This window comes from Sus scrofa, chromosome 12 (assembly GCF_054392235.1).
Source record: "Sus scrofa isolate SSC_HxYL_T2T_F1_AM1 chromosome 12, Sscrofa_HxYL_maternal_Yorkshire_Landrace_v2.0, whole genome shotgun sequence".
In the NCBI taxonomy this organism is placed as follows: domain Eukaryota; kingdom Metazoa; phylum Chordata; class Mammalia; order Artiodactyla; family Suidae; genus Sus; species Sus scrofa.
In genome coordinates, this window is record NC_139394.1 from 35,807,680 (window position 1) to 35,826,752 (window position 19,073).

The 19,073-nt window shown below is 38.6% G+C and overlaps 1 protein-coding gene across 10 annotated transcripts in view; it reads left to right on the plus strand.

Annotated features, from left to right (window-relative positions):
* STXBP4 (syntaxin binding protein 4) overlaps positions 1-19,073 on the plus strand; it is a 201,527-nt gene that overhangs the window by 172,745 nt on the left and 9,709 nt on the right. For all 10 annotated transcript variants that reach the window (XR_014820421.1, XR_014820422.1, XM_021067245.2 and 7 more), the window contains one exon: positions 2,506-2,563. Coding sequence is in view for 8 of the 10 variants with exons in the window: in XM_021067245.2 (XP_020922904.1) it covers positions 2,506-2,563 (58 nt within the window). In the remaining 2 variants the exon portion in view is untranslated. The remainder of the gene's footprint in view (positions 1-2,505; positions 2,564-19,073) is intronic.

Below are 19,073 nucleotides of genomic sequence, written 5' to 3' on the forward strand. Positions count from 1 at the left end.
CGTCACCTCATGGTTCCTATTCAGATTCATTAACCACTGAGCCAGCACGACAGGAACTCCAAGGAACTCTATTCTGATGGCATAAAGGTTGTGGTATCCCAATATCATTCCCAATTTTCAAATTATTTTGTGATTAAAACATATTATCTTTAAAGTACACATATTTTTTTCTCATAAAAAAACTTGTGAATTAAGAAATTAGAAGTATGGTACGATTGCACTGGACAGACAAGTCACTTATTTGAATGACTTTCTACTTAACTTTTAGCTGTCTTTGCTTTTATCAACTTAAAAAAAAAATTACACAACCTGAAAGTTGAGAGTTAAGTTTTATTTGGGGCAAAATTAGGACTTACGCCTGAGAGATAGGATCTCAGGTAGCCCTGAGAAACCACTGCAAGAGGTGACGGGGAAGCTAGGACATATAGGAGTTTTTACAACAAAGGGAAGGTAGTAGGAACAAAAGAGAGTGGCTAAACTCAAAGATGATTGAGACGTCCTTTGTTTTGTCCACTTAACTACAGCCCAGAAGGCTGTATTTCAGATAGTTCTGAAATACCACCCCCAAGTGGAAAGAGGAAATATCAAGATATAAGTGATAAAGGTGAGGGGGTAGATGCATGTCTTTTACAGAAGTTTGCTGCTGGTCTCGTGAAGGTGACTACTGGATGCAGACAGTACTACCAGAAGCAGAAGTACTACTAGAGCAGACAGTACTACTAGAAGGTGACTCCAAGGGGCAGACATCACCATGAAGGATTTGAGTTTTTTCCTAGATATGAGGAGATGCAAGAATTGGGCACATAAAATCTTCTCCTAAAGTAGCTATCTTCCAGTTTTCCCAGAGCACAGAGTGCCTCACTCCTGATCTCCACCCTGAGCTCCTCTACATGATTTAATCCATATAGAGGCAGATGGCAAGTGCCAAACTCCAGTTCACACCTTATTGATCAGCTGTCCTGGCATTTCTGAACGTTTTTGTCATACAAGCAAGGTTTTTATCTACAGTCATCAGATTCTGCCCTTCAGGTGAGGGGCTTGTCGATGAAGGATGAAACAATCTATAACAAAGATGCAGAGAGTATAAAGAGGGTAAATAAATCCACATGAACTGGAGCAGCAGCAGTGGTTGATCATGGCCTGTCTGGCTAAGTGTGTGCTGGCCATGGATATTCACAGAGATGTATATAGTGAGGTCTTTGGGGAAGCCAGTTGTTTGCTTATGCTGAGTTTCTAGAAATTTTCTTCTTAAAATAGGAACATTTATTCATTAAGAGAGAAAAGAAACTCCTAGGTGGTCTGTGTTCATCCACAAAGGAAATAGTTACAGAATTTTTGGCCAAGGTTTTATCTTACACAACTTATATTAAAAGACTGAAGATAAATATAAAATAAAGCTTGTTTTATTTTCCTTAATTATAAAAGCAGCTATTTGCAAAGAAGGAGGCAAATGGTGATTGAGTAAGGTTTTATTTCATTCAGATGGTAGCAGTTCCTGCCTTTTTCCTTTGCCCCTTGCTGAGCTTGGGGAAATGAAGTCAATGGTTTGTTGTTATAGCTCAGTTACCTTCTAAAGAAGTAGGCTACCTGAGCCAGTGTGTTCTTTGGTGTGTTAATATATCTTAGACCTTTCAAAGGAGCCTTGATAAGTCTATACCAAAGGACTGATCTGAAAGATCAGAAAATCCTTCACAACAGTCAGGGGTAGAGTCAAGGGATGGAAACCCTTGTGTTCTAGAAAGGTACCACCCGTAATGGAATATAAGAGAATGGGCTGCCTCATCCTGGTCCTGTTCTGTTAGTATGATGTGGATAAAAATGTACTTATTTACAGAAATATGGCCAGGTAATTGCTTACTTACTTCAATCTGCATCTCTTTATAGCTAACTATTCTCAGTCTCTTTACAGAAACAGAAGCTAAGTTTAGCCAATTGTTTGGTCATTTATGTTTAGTGCACAAAATTCTTAATTAACAAAACAAAATACCACAGTCCATTGTGAATCACTTTGTTAAACTTTCAAACTTCATAAGGACTTTTGTCTTATCTAAGAGCGCCTTTCAAACTCCTGCTGATCTGGCACTCTTGGATGGATTCCCTGTGGAGATGAGCTGAAAGAATGTAAAGGGAGCCAATTAAAGAGCCAAAACAGACAAGCAGAGGCCCTCTTGTCCATCCTTCTGCCTCCTGGCAAAAGCCATCCCCTGCACCAAAAAATTTTTGCCTGAATCCTGCTGACAAAAATGCTCACCCCATGTAAATGACAAGTCATAATCCATTTAATGCAACTAAAGCAGATTGTTAACTGTTCAAGACTTATTTATTGTATTCTAAGATGCTGAGTATGAAAGCTCATCTGAATTGTTTTAATTCCTCTTTTCTAGACAATTATTTTGTACAAGAAACGTGCTCAAATAATTGTAAAGCTGTGGGAAGTTTCTGTTCAGGAAATATAGTTATCTTTATCATCTTATTAAATGTATTTTTGGTTTCCTTTCACTCTAGGTCTACCTTACGGGTGGGAGGAAGCTTACACAGCAGATGGAATCAAGTACTTCATCAAGTAAGTACAAGCATCCAGACCAAGTAAGCAATTTTCTTCACATCTGGAGGGAACCTGGAAGTTGCAGAATAATCAGTAAAACCAAGAAACCCTCTTGGAGGTTACAAAAATTAGTAACAAGAAATGAAACTTCACCATTTTCATTTCATGTGATTTAAATGCTAATATCAGATACCATTTGGGGGAAAAAAAAAAAACCTAGTAATTATTTCAAGGGAAACATCAAAAAATTGGAACAGGATTGTCATTTGAACCTAAATGTTGACTGCCTGAATTCACTTCTGACTAAAAGTATTAATATTTATGCAAAGTTAACATCTAATGAAAAAGTCTCCTTTATATATCTTGAAACTTATGGACAATAATGCTAATAATAACCAATCTTTTTAATGCTGTACATTGCACACAGTTCATTCATTCTGCAGATATTTTTTGAGCATCTGTTGTGTGCCAGGCAGTGTTCCATGCCTTGGAAAGTAGTGAAATATACAGAGCAGTTCTCTGATAATAGGGTGTTTTCTTAACAGTGAGGAAAAACATATAGCATATAACTGAAGAGATAAGTGAGTCAGTATATGAACAAACCTCATTTCAATAGAGTCTCAGAACACCCTTCATTTATAGATGAAAAAAATAAGAGCCTAGAGTAGTTGCCAAAGATCCACAGCTACTAAATCATCAGGCCAGGATTCTTTCCACTGCATTAGACTGTTGCTGATGGAGACCACTCTTTGAGAGCCCCAACAGAAATACATTTTCTAACTGCTGGGCTGGTTAGTTTTACTCTGAACCCAGCAATCTGGTTTATTCCCACTATGTTCTGGATATCTCCTTTCATGTCAAAGTTGGAGTGATGAGAACACAAAGGGGATTCCCAACAGACTCTTAAGATCCCAAGAGACTTCGTTATATGTCCTTTTTTAAGCAACTGATACTTGGTGTGCATTTGGGGAAGAAAAGAGAGATGTGTCTTGGCTGTTCTTACAAATGTGCAGGTATTTTTCAAAGCAGTATCCACACATTGGATTCTCAAGCTCTGTGACTTTGTACATGTTCCTGTCTCTCTCATCACTTCAATTTTCTCATCATAAAGTAAGGAGTGTATTACCTATTTTATAGACTTGTTAAATGTTAAGCACCTAGCATAAAATTTTGAACATAGTGTATGTCTAATAAACAGTCAGCATTAATTTACAATATGGGAAAACCATCATGGTAGAAAAAAAGAACAGGGAAAATCATATGACCATTAAAAACATTGAGAATTCAAAAGCTTCATATTTTGCAAGGATTTAAGGAAAAACTGAAGGTAAACCTGGCAAAGTATTTTCATGGTTTTTTTTCTTGTGGTCCTTACCAAAAAATAATTTACACAACCAATAGTTTGTAGTTTAACACATGAAGGAGAAAAGGACTTTTGGAGCAGAGGACCCAGGAATTCCGTGTACATTTAGCACCACACTATTCACTTCCCAAAGCATAACTCTTCTGTGAGGGAAGTTTCTCTCCAGTATACCTTGTTAACTATGTTTAGTTCCTGGAAGATGTGAATCACTATACTGTAGGTGTAGCAGGAGAATGAAAAGCCACATTCACATTTGCATTGGGTTTCTTTCTTAGATTCACTTTGTGATGGAGAAGGGAAAAGATGGGGAGGTGAGGAGTGAGCATTTATTGAGCACCAACTGATGCAAAATAGCCAGGCAGATGTTGGGTATATTTCTCTGTGCATTGTAGCATTTAATCTTCTTAACAATGTGGAAAGTGGGCATTGCTCATGGTATTATCATGGTATTATGATTCTGGTGAGCTGTATACTGCCCTCAGCCATGCCTTCTCCTAGAAGGTCCCCTAAGAAATGCCCAGTCAAAGGAAGGCAAACTAGCATTCACTGTAAACCAGGGCTCTGAATTCAGGGGCCTTTGAAAAATGTCAGTAAATGAATCTGGCCCCTGTGGGAACTCCTTCACCTCAACTTAGTCTTAGCCTAAGAATCCTAACCCAAAGCTCTGTCAGCCTAAACAGTGACCTGTGAGGAGAAGATACTAAGGGCACAATCACCATCGACCAAGGAAAAAGAGGGAGAAGGCGACGTGAGTGTGAGTGAGTTAGAGAATAAGTGTCTCATTGCCTGGTACCCAGCTGGTTTAAGCCACTGTCCCTTGCAGACTGGAACAATAGCCTTGGTTGGGCTCCTGCTGCAAGGGACAACAGCATCCAAAGAGAGGAGAGAAGAGAAGCAGTAAGCAAGCCCTTTTACTGCATGATCATTGAACTCAGTCCCTGTGGAAGGACTAGAAAGATACTCCACTCCAGTCTAGAAAATACACTCATTAGGGAGTTCTCTTCCTTGACTTTAACCTTGATTCCTAAGGAAAGCAGAAAAGAGATGAGATAGATTTGTTAAAGGACAAATTACAATTGGAGAAACTCTGGAAAAGAGGCTAAACTCGTCCAGGACATGCAGTAGTAAAATTGCAAAGTAGAAATACAGATCTAGGATTATCTGACTCCAAAGCCATCCTCCTAAAACACAGGCCCGTGCTGCATCATCTCCACCTCTTTACTGTCATGTAGGGTGTTTACAGAGAACAAGACCTAAACCGATCTTGATTTAGGTAGAACTCTGTACTTTATCCATTGTTAAACTGCAGAATAGAAACTTAGTTCTAAGCATAAGTAGTTATTTCCTGGAGATTATAAAGGTCAAACCGTAAAGATAAGAAAATCTAACAATGTACCCGTGCTTTCTTTATCTTATCTCATGGAGGAATCAAGTGTTTACCATGAGTTGGTTGTTTTTTTGGTTTTTTTTTTTTTCTTTTTTTCTAGAAGTTAATTCCATTCAAGCACCAACATTTATTTTAGTTTAACTATTCTTGATGAAAGTGTTATTTTAAAAGTATTGTATGCTTCCCTGCCTTCTTATACTGAGGACACTGAACAAAATCATTATGAGCATCAATCTTATGCATAATACAGTGAGTTCTGCAGGGGGATATTAAGCTGTACAAGCTTGAATAGAGACAGCTGTCATCTCTCCCTGCTTTCAACAGGCCTGGCCATCTCTTCATCCCCATTCTCCTTTTTAAATCCTCTGTACACTACTGTCTTCCCCAGAAGTTTCTTATTTGAGGATGACAGAATGCTAAATCAGACTAATTTGAATTACTTGTAAATAGTGCTAGAAGGTGGGTCTGCAAGGGTTTGTGTGTAAGCCAAGTGCATACGTTCTGGTACAGGTGGTTTTGATTCCAGGAAGGCCATCTGGTACAGGGAAAAGAAGAGCACAGGCTCTGGATTTGGAAAAATTTAGATTCAAATGCTTATGTCACCACAGAATAGCTGGGCAGTCTTGGCTCTGGGCATGTTTACTTAACCTCTCTGGGCTTTAATTTTCTACATTTATAGAATGGAAAGAGTGTTAGCCCCTCATAGAGTTCCTGCTCAGAACGAATGAGCTTGTCTACGTAAAGAACCTATCAGAGAACCTGACCCAAAGTAGGTCCCTTCACTCCCTCCTCATTCTTAACACTTCCATGAGCATTTCTTCTCTGCACTTAACTGCATTCAGATAGGTTGCCAGATAAGTAATGTCTGTATAAGCAAGCATCACTATATGTCTTTCTTGGATCTGTTAAGATTTCTTTTTTTTTTTTTTTTTTTTCATCCTCTCACTATCCCAACCAAAATTTTGCACCTGGATAGCCTGTGTTAGCTTTTGAGGTAGGGGTAATTCATCTTCTGTGTGAATGGTACTTTGGAGGCAAGAAATAACAAGAAATGAACTCAGGTCATTGCCTCTGTCACCTTTACTTAAAAAGAACAGTGACTGAAATCACCCTTCCAGAACATTGGAGGAGTTGATGGTAATCTCTTCCCTGAGATTGACACCTGTCACTGCCTTCCCAGAAATTGAATTGTTACATTTGATGGAAGCCAAGCCTTGGGCAAAGGAATAACTGTCAATGCTGTCCTGAGAATGCCCAGACGAAGACAGCTTTCGTTGAATATTCCTAACCACCCACATGTCCACTGCTCACCCATTAATACTTTGTAGTCCTCTATTTACATTCTGACACAAGAGAAGAAAGCATTTTACCTGGTATAAACAAATGTAATCAAAATGTTGACATCGCTAGAGCCAGTGTTTCATAGAAATAACAAGTATATATGTCTATATATGTGTTTGTGTATATACCAATATGTGTGTGCATATATGCAAATAAGCAGGGCTTACTCACTTGCTATATATATTATCAGTGCATTCAAGAGAAGGCTTTATTACTTTCTCCCTAAAGACAGAGCGGCAGCATTCTTAAATTCAATGACAAAATACCAGTTATCATAATAGTGCCATATTGAAATTATCTGATGAATCTGTCTTACCACTCAACTTTTTATCTTCCTTTTGAAGTTGTGTACCATTAAGACTATTTATGATAGTCTTTTGACACAATTCCACTTTAAAAGTTCATATACTTTATATCATATAACTTAACAAAATTATGAGATTTGTTTGATAGTAAAAATGAACTTAGATATTACAAATGACACATAGCCACTACCTTGCTTTCATTGTACTCTTTTTTTTCTGTTGAAAAGTTCTAATTCAATGTGATCAGTGGCCATGATCATATTAATTCTCTTTTGCAGCTTAATAAATTTCCCCCAAATTTTGCAGCTTAAAACAATAAACATTTATTTTTTTAATCCAAGTTTCAGAGAGTCAAGAATGCAGATGTGGTTTTGCTGGATCATGCTAGCTTTCTCTCAACCTGGGTTTCTCATAAAGTTGCAGTCAAGCTGTTAGCCAGATCTGGGAATTGAAGAATAGCTCAGCGGGGTGGAATATTTGTTCCAAGCTCACATGCAAGGCTTCAGTTCCTCACAACACATGGGCCTTTCTCCATCCCTGGGCCATAGGGCTGCATACAACATGGAAGCTGGCTTCCCCCAGAACAAGGGACGAAAGAAAGAGTGAGAGCAAGAGAAACACCAAGACCAAAGTTGAACTGTCTTTTGATAATCAGTCTCAGAAGTGAGTGACATATCTTCTCCCAGTGTGCTACTGGCCACACAGACCAACCCTGATGTAATGTAGAGGCAACTACACAAGCGCATGAGTGCCAGAGGTAAGGACCACTGGCAGCTGTCTTAGACGATGCCCTCCACAACGCTTTTTCACTATGGAATGTATTAAAAATTAAACACATTATATATAATATATACATCTGTGTAAACAATACAGAAATATCAGTATCATATACTTGCTTCAAACAAAGGTTGTACTATTGGTTATTTTTTGAGTAGGCATTGTCATTTCTATTTTTTAAATTTTTTTATTTAATTTTTATTTTTTTGGCTTTTTAGGGCTGCACCTGCAGCATATGGAAGTTCCCAGGCTAGGAGTCAAATCGGAGCTGCAGCTGTCAGCCTATGCCACAGCCACAGCAACACAGGACCCAAGCCAAAACCTACACCACAGTTCACGGCGATGCCGGATCCTTAACCCATTGCGCGAGGCCAGAGATCAAACCCCATCCTCCTGGGTACTAGATGGGCTCATTTCCGCTTAGCCACAACGGAAATTCCAGTATAATCATTTCTAAAAGTTACTCACACATGGCTTATAATTCCTTTGCGTTGATATGCCTTCAAGTCGGGTCTTGAAATCTGAGATCACACTCCTCATATTATAAAACCTATTCTCCATTACACAGGAAGTATTATAATATTATAGATGCACATAAAACCTAGGGAGTCTGTGATTTCTGAATAAAACAGAACTTTAGAAATTTCTCTTTAGAGCAGGGAGGGCAAACAGATTTCAACTCACTTTCTCTAGTGTTCTTGTGAAGGATTCTGAGACCATATTCACCCTCACTGATGTGTGTCTGGATCCATCAGAAATGTCTGCTGTGGGTGACATCTTTGCACTCTTTGGTCTTCTAGAGCATACTGCCAACACAGGAACTCTGCCAGGATAAACAGTAACAATGCAAATCGTAGGTTGAAATGACAAAATAAATGGTGACAACACGCCCCCACCACCAAAGTTCTTACGAGATACTCACTATTTAAGAGCTTTGCCTTTTATGACTTCAAAGGGAAGCTGATTTCCAGTAGGCACGTTTTTTCTTTTTTCTTTCCAGTCAGAGTTCATTAATGACCCTAAATGATTGTCTAAACTTGGGATAGCACAGCCTTAATTGTTTCCAGGTAGAAAAGAATGTGGATCATAATCTATATGTGAATGAAATTTGTTATTGTCAGCCTACTATACTAATTAAAGGCTTAGGTTACATTGTATCATCTCATTTATAAAATAAATAAAAAATAGAGAACACAAAAGAGAAAAAGTTGAGGTTATTTTTTTCTTACCTCCAACTTTATTTTGCATCTAGAGTCTATGTTAGGTAATTCTAATGTAATTTAAAGAAATTAGGGAGACTGGGAAAGGGAAGGTGGAGAGGAAGGGGTGGGTTCAGGATTGGACATAACAAGCTACTACTTTTAACTTTTCCTAAATCCTTGGCAGGTTATTTTAGTTCACTTTAGTAGATACTGTCAGGAGCCCTCCCTCTGAAAACCTCATTAATTTGGCTGCTTTGATTAATTTTGGATGAGTTAAGAAATGCCCACTGACAGACTACTGAAGTCTAAGTAGCACACTTGATGAGGTGTCAGGGCAATTTCTATGCACCTAACTTCAGCCTAGATACGGAGAATGGGGGTAGGTTCCCCACTGTCTTTACACATATGACAATCCTGAGCATTTCATGCTTAACAAGACGATATTGAAGAAACCAACCGTGGACTTGAAGGACTTGAAACAGGAAATATGGAACTTTTTAGTATTTTGTCCCTGAACACTCCTTAGCTATGAATAAACTGTAAGGTATTAAAACTAGTTTGGATGTACCCATCTATGATATAACTGGTTTAGTACAATGCCTGGTATGTGTAGGGACTGAATAAATATTTGTCAAATGAGAAATAACTGTCATTGAGGAAGCAGTTGGTGGGGAAAAATTATGGGCTTTTGGATCAGACAGGCCTGGGTTCTGATGTTTATACCACCACTTTTGAGTGTGACCTTGGTATAATTGGTATTATTTCAATTGTCTGTACCCCATTTTCTCATCCAAAAATAAGGGTGGTAGTTTATATCTCTCAGGGTTGTTTTGAGAATTGAATAAAATAACTGGAACAAGGTGAGTGCCTAACAGATTTTAGTTTCCCCTCCCTGCCCTTATTTTTTTCTACTGCATTTGCCAGTGGAGGAGTTTTAAACTTACACAGCATCTGCACAGCTGCAAATAGAAACCACTAGCCAAAACCTACACTTATGCCTCTCCCCAGCCAGTTAGAAACCCTGTGATGGGAGCAGAGATTGCTCAGGAGCCTGAGACAGGCTGCTCTGGATTTTCTATAAATATCTACAAAGGGGTGTAGCAACATGAAGCACTGTATGAGCAACTATCTTTTAAACAGAAGGCCAGCCAGCTGGCCAAGGTTACACAGAATGGCAAAACCCATTGAAATGAATAAAACATCCACATCTAGACAGCAAACATCGAACTCTTTTCATCTCCAGTTAACTAATGACAGGTATACCTGAGGCAGGAAGCGTGTTTTTTATTATTTATTTATTTATTTATTTATTTTTAATCTTTTTTTTTTTTTTGTCTTTATGCCATTTTCTTGGGGCTCTCCCACAGCATGTGGAGGTTCCCAGGCTAGAGGTCGAATCAGAGCTGTAGCTGCCAGCCTACACCAGAGCCACAGCAACGCGGGATCCAAGCCTCGTCAGCGATCTACACCACCGCTCATGGCGATGCCGGATCCCTAACGCACTGAGCAAGGCCGGGGATCAAACCCACAACCTCATGGTTCCTAGTCAGATTCGTTAACCACTGCGCCACGATGGGAACTCCACAGAAGCATGTTTTTTAGCATTTCATTGGGATGATATAAGAAAATCCTCCAGGATTGTGTAAAGTACTTTGGAAAGTCATCATCTTTCTGTGGTTATATTTTTATTTAGTCAGATGTGGGATTCCCAAGACACTTTATTTAAATTTCTCAAAAGATACTATTTTTTTTTTGTCACTTTCCCTTCCAAATTTGGTTGTTGAATTAGTGTCATAGGGCTTCCATAACAAAATATCACAAACTGGGTGGCTTAAACAACAGAAATTAATATTTCTCGCAATTCTGGAGGCTACAAGGTGCCATTGGGATTGGTTTCTTGTGAGACCCCTCTTCTTGCGATAGACAACCTCCTTCTTACTGTGCCCTCTCACGGCCTCTTCTCTGTGTACCTGGAAAGGCAGGTCTCAGTGTGTCTCTCTTCTTACAAGGACAGCAGCCCCATTGGATCAGGACCTTACACCCATGACCTCATCTAACCTTAATTACTTCTCAAAGGCCCTGTTCTCCAAATGTAGCCACATTAGGGTTTAGAGCTGCAACATTTTGCTAGAGAGTTGAAGAGGAGGGGGTGATAATTCAATCCGTAACAGTTGCTTCTCCCTTAAATTACTTTCCATAAGATCTCTAGCACCTTTTTCTTCAGACAATGTTCTACATTAGAATGTAGCATAGAATTGGAGTTAACGTTATGGCTCAGCGGAAACGAATCCGACTAGCATCCATGAGGATGCAGCTCCCATCCCCAGCCTTGCTCAGTGGGTTAAGGATTTGGTGCTGCCTTGAGCTGTAGTGTAGGTTGCAGACACAGCTTGGATCCCCCATTGCTGGGGCTGTGGTGTAGGCTAGCAGATACAGCTCTCATTCGACCAGTAGTCCGGGAACCTCCATATGCCACAGGTGCAGCCCTAAAAACACACACACACACACACACACACACACACACACACACAAAACCCAATGTGGCACATAATCTTTCTGCATGTACATTTGCCAAATTGCAAGAATTAATACAAACCACTGCCTCTTCCCTTAAACCCTAGCCTTTAGTGGGAGAAGCAGCTGAGGGGCAGGGGCATATGGTAAACAGAATAATGGCTCCCCAACAACGCCCACAAGCTAATCCCCAAAATCTTTGAATATGACCAGTTCCACAGTAAAGGGGCATTAAATTTGCAGGTAGAATTGAGGTTGCCAATCAGCTGACCTTAAAAATAGGGAAATTATCCTGGATTTCCATGGGGGTCCACTCTAATCACATGAGTCCTCAGTAGTGAAAGAGGGAGGCAGAAGGAGAGAGTTAGAGGAAGAGCTTTGACAGTGGAAGCAGGGTCAGAGATATGCTGTGTTGCTGGCTTTGGAGATGTAGGCCACGGAATGTGGGAGGCCTTTAGAAGCTGGAAAAGCAAGGAAACAGTCTGCAGAAAAGAATGTAACTTGTCCAACACCTTGATTTTAGCCCAGTGAGAACCACGTCGGACTTCTGAGCTACAGAACCGTAAGCCAGTAGATTAACGTCGCATTAAGCCACTACATTTGTAGTAATTTGTTTCCTCACCAATAGAAGACTAACATAGGAAGTTAGATGTAGAGGTGAGAAGGTGGGAGTTCCTGTCGTGGCGCAGTGGTTAACAAATCCAACTAGGAACCATGAGGTTGCAGGTTCGATCCTTGGCCTTGCTCAGTGGGTTAAGGATCCAGCATTGCCGTGAGTGAGCTGTGGTGTAGGTCGCAGACACGGCTCGGATCCTGCATTGCTGTGGATCTGGCATAGGCCGGTGGATACAGCTCCAATTAGACCCCTAGCCTGGGAACCTCCATATGCCACGGCAGCAGTCCTAGAAAACGTAAAAAGACCAAAAAAAAAAAAAAAAAAAAAAGAGGAGAGAAGGTGATGCTTATGATGGACCTAGCATGAGTCAGGCATGAAACTGGAAGGTTTATATATTTTATCTCCCAACACTATTGAGGCAGATTATTATACGTTTTCCAGATTAGGAAATCAAGACGCAGAGTTTTGGTAACTGTCCCAGAGACATACCAGTGACCCTGTTAGTGCATGGGCAATACGGAATTTCAGACAAGGTCTGCACAGTCTAAACAAAAAAACTGCAATCCTGCTCTGCATCCAAGCCCTAGCTCTGCTGCTGTGTGACCTTGGACAGAGCCCTGGAACTCTCAACCTCCGTTTCTTCCATTGTCACAAGGATGAAGAGTTTAAGACTGCTGGGAAAGCAGGCATCAACAGAAATAAATTTTATTCATACTTACTGAATAAAAATTTTTACAAATTTTATGGTACATGTTTTAAAATGCTTTAGACCTATATCATCTATGATCATTGACTTACTCAACACATATTTAATTATTTCATCTTGTACAACTAAAGAGCCCTTTTCAGATGATATCCTTTAATCCATCCCAGAGCTTCCATGTATATTGTTTTTGAAACCAACAGAGCCTCAGAAAGGAGTTTAACATAGTGGTAAAATTCTCAGAAGTCAGATTTGGATTCAGATCCTGACTCTTACCATTTCCTAGTTTTATGACCTGGGGTGAGTTATTTCACCACTCTATTAGCTTTCTCATATATAAAATGAGGATAAAAAATATAACTTTCTCCCCTTTAAAATATAAATACATATATATATAATATGAATAGATAAATTAAAATGTATAAAATACATAGTATTTATAAAATATAAAACAAGGTTCTAAAAGACAGTTCAGCCCATTTATCCACAGTTCCAAAGTGGTACTATTAGAAATAATCAGTATGTAAAATTGATGAAACAGCTGTAAAGGTTGATGGCACATTTGGTTTTTATCCCGTAATATTTTACTGTAATGGAAAGTTTCTGTGTTATAGCACTCACTCCCTTCAAGGAGCTTCTCTGCACTTGGCACCATGGATCCGATAATACTGATGAGACATCTCGAGAATTTAGAAATGGTCTCTTAAGGAACCCCTCGAAGTCCCTTCCAGCTTTGTAGTTTTTGTTTGTTTGTTTGTTTGTTTGTTTGTTTTGTCCTTTTAGGGCCGCTGCACCTACCAAAAATGGAAGTTCTCAGGCTAGGGGTCGAATCAGAGCTGTAGCTGCCAGTCACAGCCACAGCCACAGCCACAGCAACTCCAGATCCAAGCTGAGTCTGCAACCTACCCCACAGCTCACAGCAACACTAGATCCTTAACCCACTGATCGAGGCCAGGGGTCAAATTTGCATCCTCATGGAAGCTAGTCAGATTTGTTTCTGCTGAGCCGTGACGGGAACTCCATGCTTTGTGATTTTTAAGATGTTTAGTTCTTCTCTAAAATAATATGTATATTTATATCTTTATATTCTTTGTATAGTAGGTTTAACTTTGATAGAATAATAATATTAGAATAAGTACAAAATTAGTTGAAATTGTATGTTTTAAATAATCTTAGTTTTTTAGGATTTCAAATTCAAAATCTTTAAAATTCGTAATTAAGAAAAGTTATTTTATTGCATAAATTAAATTAAAGCCATGGAGTTCCCGTCGTGGCGCAGTGGTTAACGAATCCGACTAGGAACCATGAGGTTGCGGGTTCGGTCCCTGCCCTTGCTCAGTGGGTTAAGGATCCGGCGTTGCCGTGAGCTGTGGTGTAGGTTGCAGACACGGCTTGGATCCCGCGCTGCTGTGGCTCTAGCGTAGGCCGGTGGCTACAGCTCCGATTCAACCCCTAGCCTGGGAACCTCCATATGCCGCGGGAGCGGCCCAAAGAAATAGCAAAAAAGACAAAAAAAAAAAAAAAAAAAAAAAAGCCTTATATTATAATTCTTACCATTTTAATATGAACATTAAAATTAAAATAGTTTCTACAGTTCATGCACTTCTACTTACAAGTGGGTGGAAACTTTGGCAATGGTGTTGTACACTTGTTTCTAATTAAATTTAGTTTCCATTAATCTGTATTCTGACAGAGTCTTGATTCTTGACATTTTAAAAGTGGCCTGGAAGTTTGTATTTATCGCCTGTTTTTTATATTTTAGAAGAAGAAGCTCTTTGGTTTTAAAAGTTGTACATATATTTTCTGGGAAAGTAATAGTCATGGCTTCATCTTAAAATAATCTCTTTCAGTAGTTTGAGGGACACTAACTACTGTAACAAATGCCACCTCTCAGTGGCTTAAGGCTCACACACCAGGCAGTGCAGGAATTCCTGGTCGATGGGGGGCTTTTCTTTTCTTTGAGTGGCAATTTTGAGACCCCAGCTTCTTCCAGCTCATGGCTTTGCTACCCACTAGGGCCTCAGCGTTCTCTCTGAGTTCAGTCATGGATGAGGAGTGAGAGTAGAGACGGAACTCCAGCGCTGTTCTTAAAAACCCCCGGGCCCACAAGACACAAACATCAACTATCTCCCCATCCATTCTCAGGAACTAGTCACGTGCTCACATAAGGATGTAGGGGGAACTAAGAAATGTAGTCTCTGCCTGGGAGCTGCCTCCTGGTAACAACTTTACAGTATGGGTATATGAGGATGTACAGAAATACCAACTACAGAATTCTCTAAAATTGTTTCGTAGTGTCCAATAGTCCAGTGTATGGGTACCAGTGTCAGTAGGCCATGTTCTTAGAGGTCTTTTGTATTTTTTTATCCTTCCACAATCAAAAACAGCATCAATTTTTTAAAGTTACCCCCAAACTATAGCCTGAAACTATAGAACAATTTCTTTTTCTTTCTTTCTTTCTCTTTATTGTTTCAGCTTTATACTTAAGATATTTTTGGTTTTATGCAATGATTGACAGCAATCTAAGCCAGGGTATATTATTTCAAAAAATGTAATTCATATTTTCAGGACTTTTCAGTATTCCTTTTTTATAAGTCTAGTGACATGGTAAATTTTTCCAATATTATACATAAGTAATATATTACTATAACTTTAGATTCTTATAATATAATGTAATATCTAGGCCTAAAGACATATTTCTTTTTTTTTTTTGTCTTTTCTAGGGCCACACCCGCGGCATATGGAGGTTCCCAGGCTAGGGGTCTAGTCAGAGCTGTAGCCGCCAGCCTATGCAACAGTCCAGCAATGCAGGATCCGAGCCATGTCTTCGACCTACACCACAGCTCAGGGCAACTCTGGATCCTTAACCCACTGAGCGAGGCCAGGAATCAAACCCGAAACCTCATGGTTCCTAGTCAGGTTCGTTAACCACTGCACCATGATGGGAACTCTGACATTTTTAATTAATTGGATTTTTTAAATTTCAAAATGTATCTGATGTATTTCTTAATAAACAGTACCATAAATATAGAATAGAAATAAAATTTGCTTCAAGACTAACGATTTGAATGGGATCCTACTAATATTTGATCAGAGCCTCACTGGATTTCCAAATGCCTAATTATAAAATGTTCAAAGTATTCTGTGATATTTACAAAGTTCATTAATGAAAAATATTCATTTTGATTTTAAGCGTATACTTCCAAAAATATGTCAGAGGGAACTCTCTCTATATATATATACATATACATATGAAAACAAACTGCTTCCACTTTTCTCTCAAACATGTTTCTAAATGGATCCTTTCTATTACTAATCTGAAGTCATCCTCATAACCCATGTCTGACAAGATTACAATACTGTCTCACCAAGGTTTGGTACCTTTTTTATAGTTTTATGGACATGGTTCACTTTCTGTTCTTGCTTTCTGATTTGTTTTCAATTGGGAATATTTTTTGTTAAATCTTTTTTTTTTTTCATTACTACTTGCAGTTTATGACCAGGTGTAAAATTTTTCAACAATTCCAAGATAGTGAAACCAGAGAGAGCTTTATTTTCTGGCTAGTATGAGTATTATATATACACGAGTACCCGCCTACCCCCCCACCAAAAAAAAAAAAGAACATCATAAATTAATCACTTTGGCCTATTCTGCAGCTTTATCTTAAATAGATAAAATAATACATGCAATCTTGCTAAATTCACAATGACATATAAATAGTATCATTTACAGTGGAAGATTAACAAAAGAACCTCTCTCATCATTCTAAACTGTTATAAGAATAAATTTCTACAAAACTAGCACACTTTTTTGTCTTTAAACCACTTTTCTCTTAACAGGCTGTCCTAAATTTTTATTTTGAAAGAAAACATTTTGTATGCTAGGAGGTAAGAAACATAAGGAAGATAATTATAATGGGATTTAAATAATTCACTTACATTTCTTTGCCAATAAAATAAAGCATGTTCTCTTAGGTTTTTTTAATAAGCTCTAAAATATGTCTTTCAAATTTCTAATATTATAAAAGAAAAAACACACTTACACTTTCCCAGCTCAAATATTACTGTTTTCCAACAACAGATTTGGCAATCATGCAAAGGCAAGTAGTATTAGGCTTTTTAGAATTTCAAATATATCTGAACTGCTGTTGATTGCTCCCCAAATCAGGTCAGATGCACTCTCTGCAGGAACATTTGCCAGAGGTACTGTATGTTCAAATGGAAGATTTTCATGTTTCATAGTCAGCCTCATTTATTTTCCAGACCTCTAAATTTTTCATACTAAGTAGCAGCATCTCACTTTGTGAACCATGGGGTCTTTATTAATTAAACAGAGTCAATAGGGCTGATTTATTCTCTCTCTCTTCTCAGTTGAATTACCAAGTACACAAACCAGAGAGAAAATATTTCTAATGCTAGAATGTTCTCCAAGCCAGCAAATCTGGGATTATCTCATCATACTGATTATGTCAAAGCTCTTTAGTCACAATGCTCACTGGGACATAAAATTGAATGGAATACGCACAAATGGCGCCATTCCAGCATTGCAGGAAGAATTCCAAGTTTTTCCAACAATATTCAGAAAGCCCTAATTATTTAAAAAAAAATCAGCCATGATCATTTATTGAATATCTACTTTTTGCCAGGCATTTTACATGCATTACCTGAGTTTTAGAAGCATTGGTTCTAAATGCTTTTACTAAAAACCCAGGTGTGAAATATGTACTTGAAGCACAAAACACTAACTCTCTGTTGTTTCACTTTTATTTTTTCCAGTGAGTGACTGTTGTATTTCCATGTTTGGTGCTAAGGTGTGTGTTTCTTAAACGTGTACAGAGAAGCATGTTTTGAACATAAGATTAATCAATTAATATTAATATTCTATTGCATTATTTTGTATTTGGAGAAAGATGTTCATCAATAAAAAGCATTTAACGAAGGTTACTGTCAAGGATGACTTTCTATGTAGAACTTTCTAATATTCATTGTTTAGAGTCCATCACTACATTTTTTCCAAAATTTTACTTTTGCTTGTTTTATATTATCAATTCAGTGGAATGTCCATATACGAGCCGTTATTGAGAATTTTTTTCAGCTGCATAAGAAGGCATGCACCCAAGCTTATCCCTTAGGTCATTGTTCTGGTTTTTCTTCCTTTTCACCCTCCCCGGTTAGGGAGGAAGGATTTATAGTAATTTAAATTAAAGTCTCTTCTTTGGACTGACATATTATAAAAGTGCTGAGAACTAGGAAAGCAAGTATACCAAGATGGTAAAAATTAGCACATCAAGCGTCTCCCTTTGAGTTTTAGACGGGTGCTTTGTACAGGACAGTGTGTCCTCATTTCCCCTTGCAGTGGTATTCTAGACCTCTGTGTTACACTCCCTGGTAATTCGTTAAAATCACTTTCAATTTAGGCAGCTTTCCAGCTTTAAAAAGGCCTTGAAACAAGTTAACCTATGCAGAATCAAATGCTTTAGGAAGTGTAGCCTCTATAATAAGAAATTCCATTAAACCATTTTAAAGAGATAATAGTAATGTGGATTACTGTCAAAAGAATAATGATTCTTTGTGTCACACACTGCGAGGCTTCAAAACCTGAAGATATCTAGGCGTGGCCACCTCCACCTTGATTTTTCAACAACTTAAGTGCATTTACCCTATTGTGAAACTATAAGTCATCTTTGTCGTGCAAAGCTGCACTTTCAATATTTAAACAGAGGAGTTACAGGAGTTCCCATCGTGGCTCAGTGGTTAACGAATCCGACTAAGAACCATGAGGTTGAGGGTTCGATCCCTGGCCTTGCTCAGTGGGTTAAGGATCCAGCATTGCTGTGAGCTGTGGTGTAGGCTGTGGATGCAGCTTGGATCCTGTGTTGCTGTGGCTGTGGCGTAGGCTGGGGGGCTACAGCTCCAATTAGACCCCTATCCTGGGAGCCTCTATATGCCAGGGGAGTGGTCCTAGAAAAGGCAAAAAAAAAAAAAAAAAAAAAAAAAGAGACTGAACAAAAGAGTATTTGACCATAGAATCTGTATTGGGGGATATGGATAGAATTTAAAGAATGGGATTGAAAACAAAAACAAATCCAGTAATGCCAGTGGAACTGACCATTTGTTCTAAGTCCAATATTTCAGCTATTGTCATCAACAGCCAAAAAAGCAAGGGCCTTTTTGTGATAGATCTCAACTTGTGCTCAAGGGAACACTCATCACATGTGCACTAACAGAGGCGTGTCAGTCTGAGTAATATTGCAAACACTTGGAAAGCTGTAAAGCATATTTGTATATTTAAGGCTCTGGTGAATCTTACAGTAAAGAAA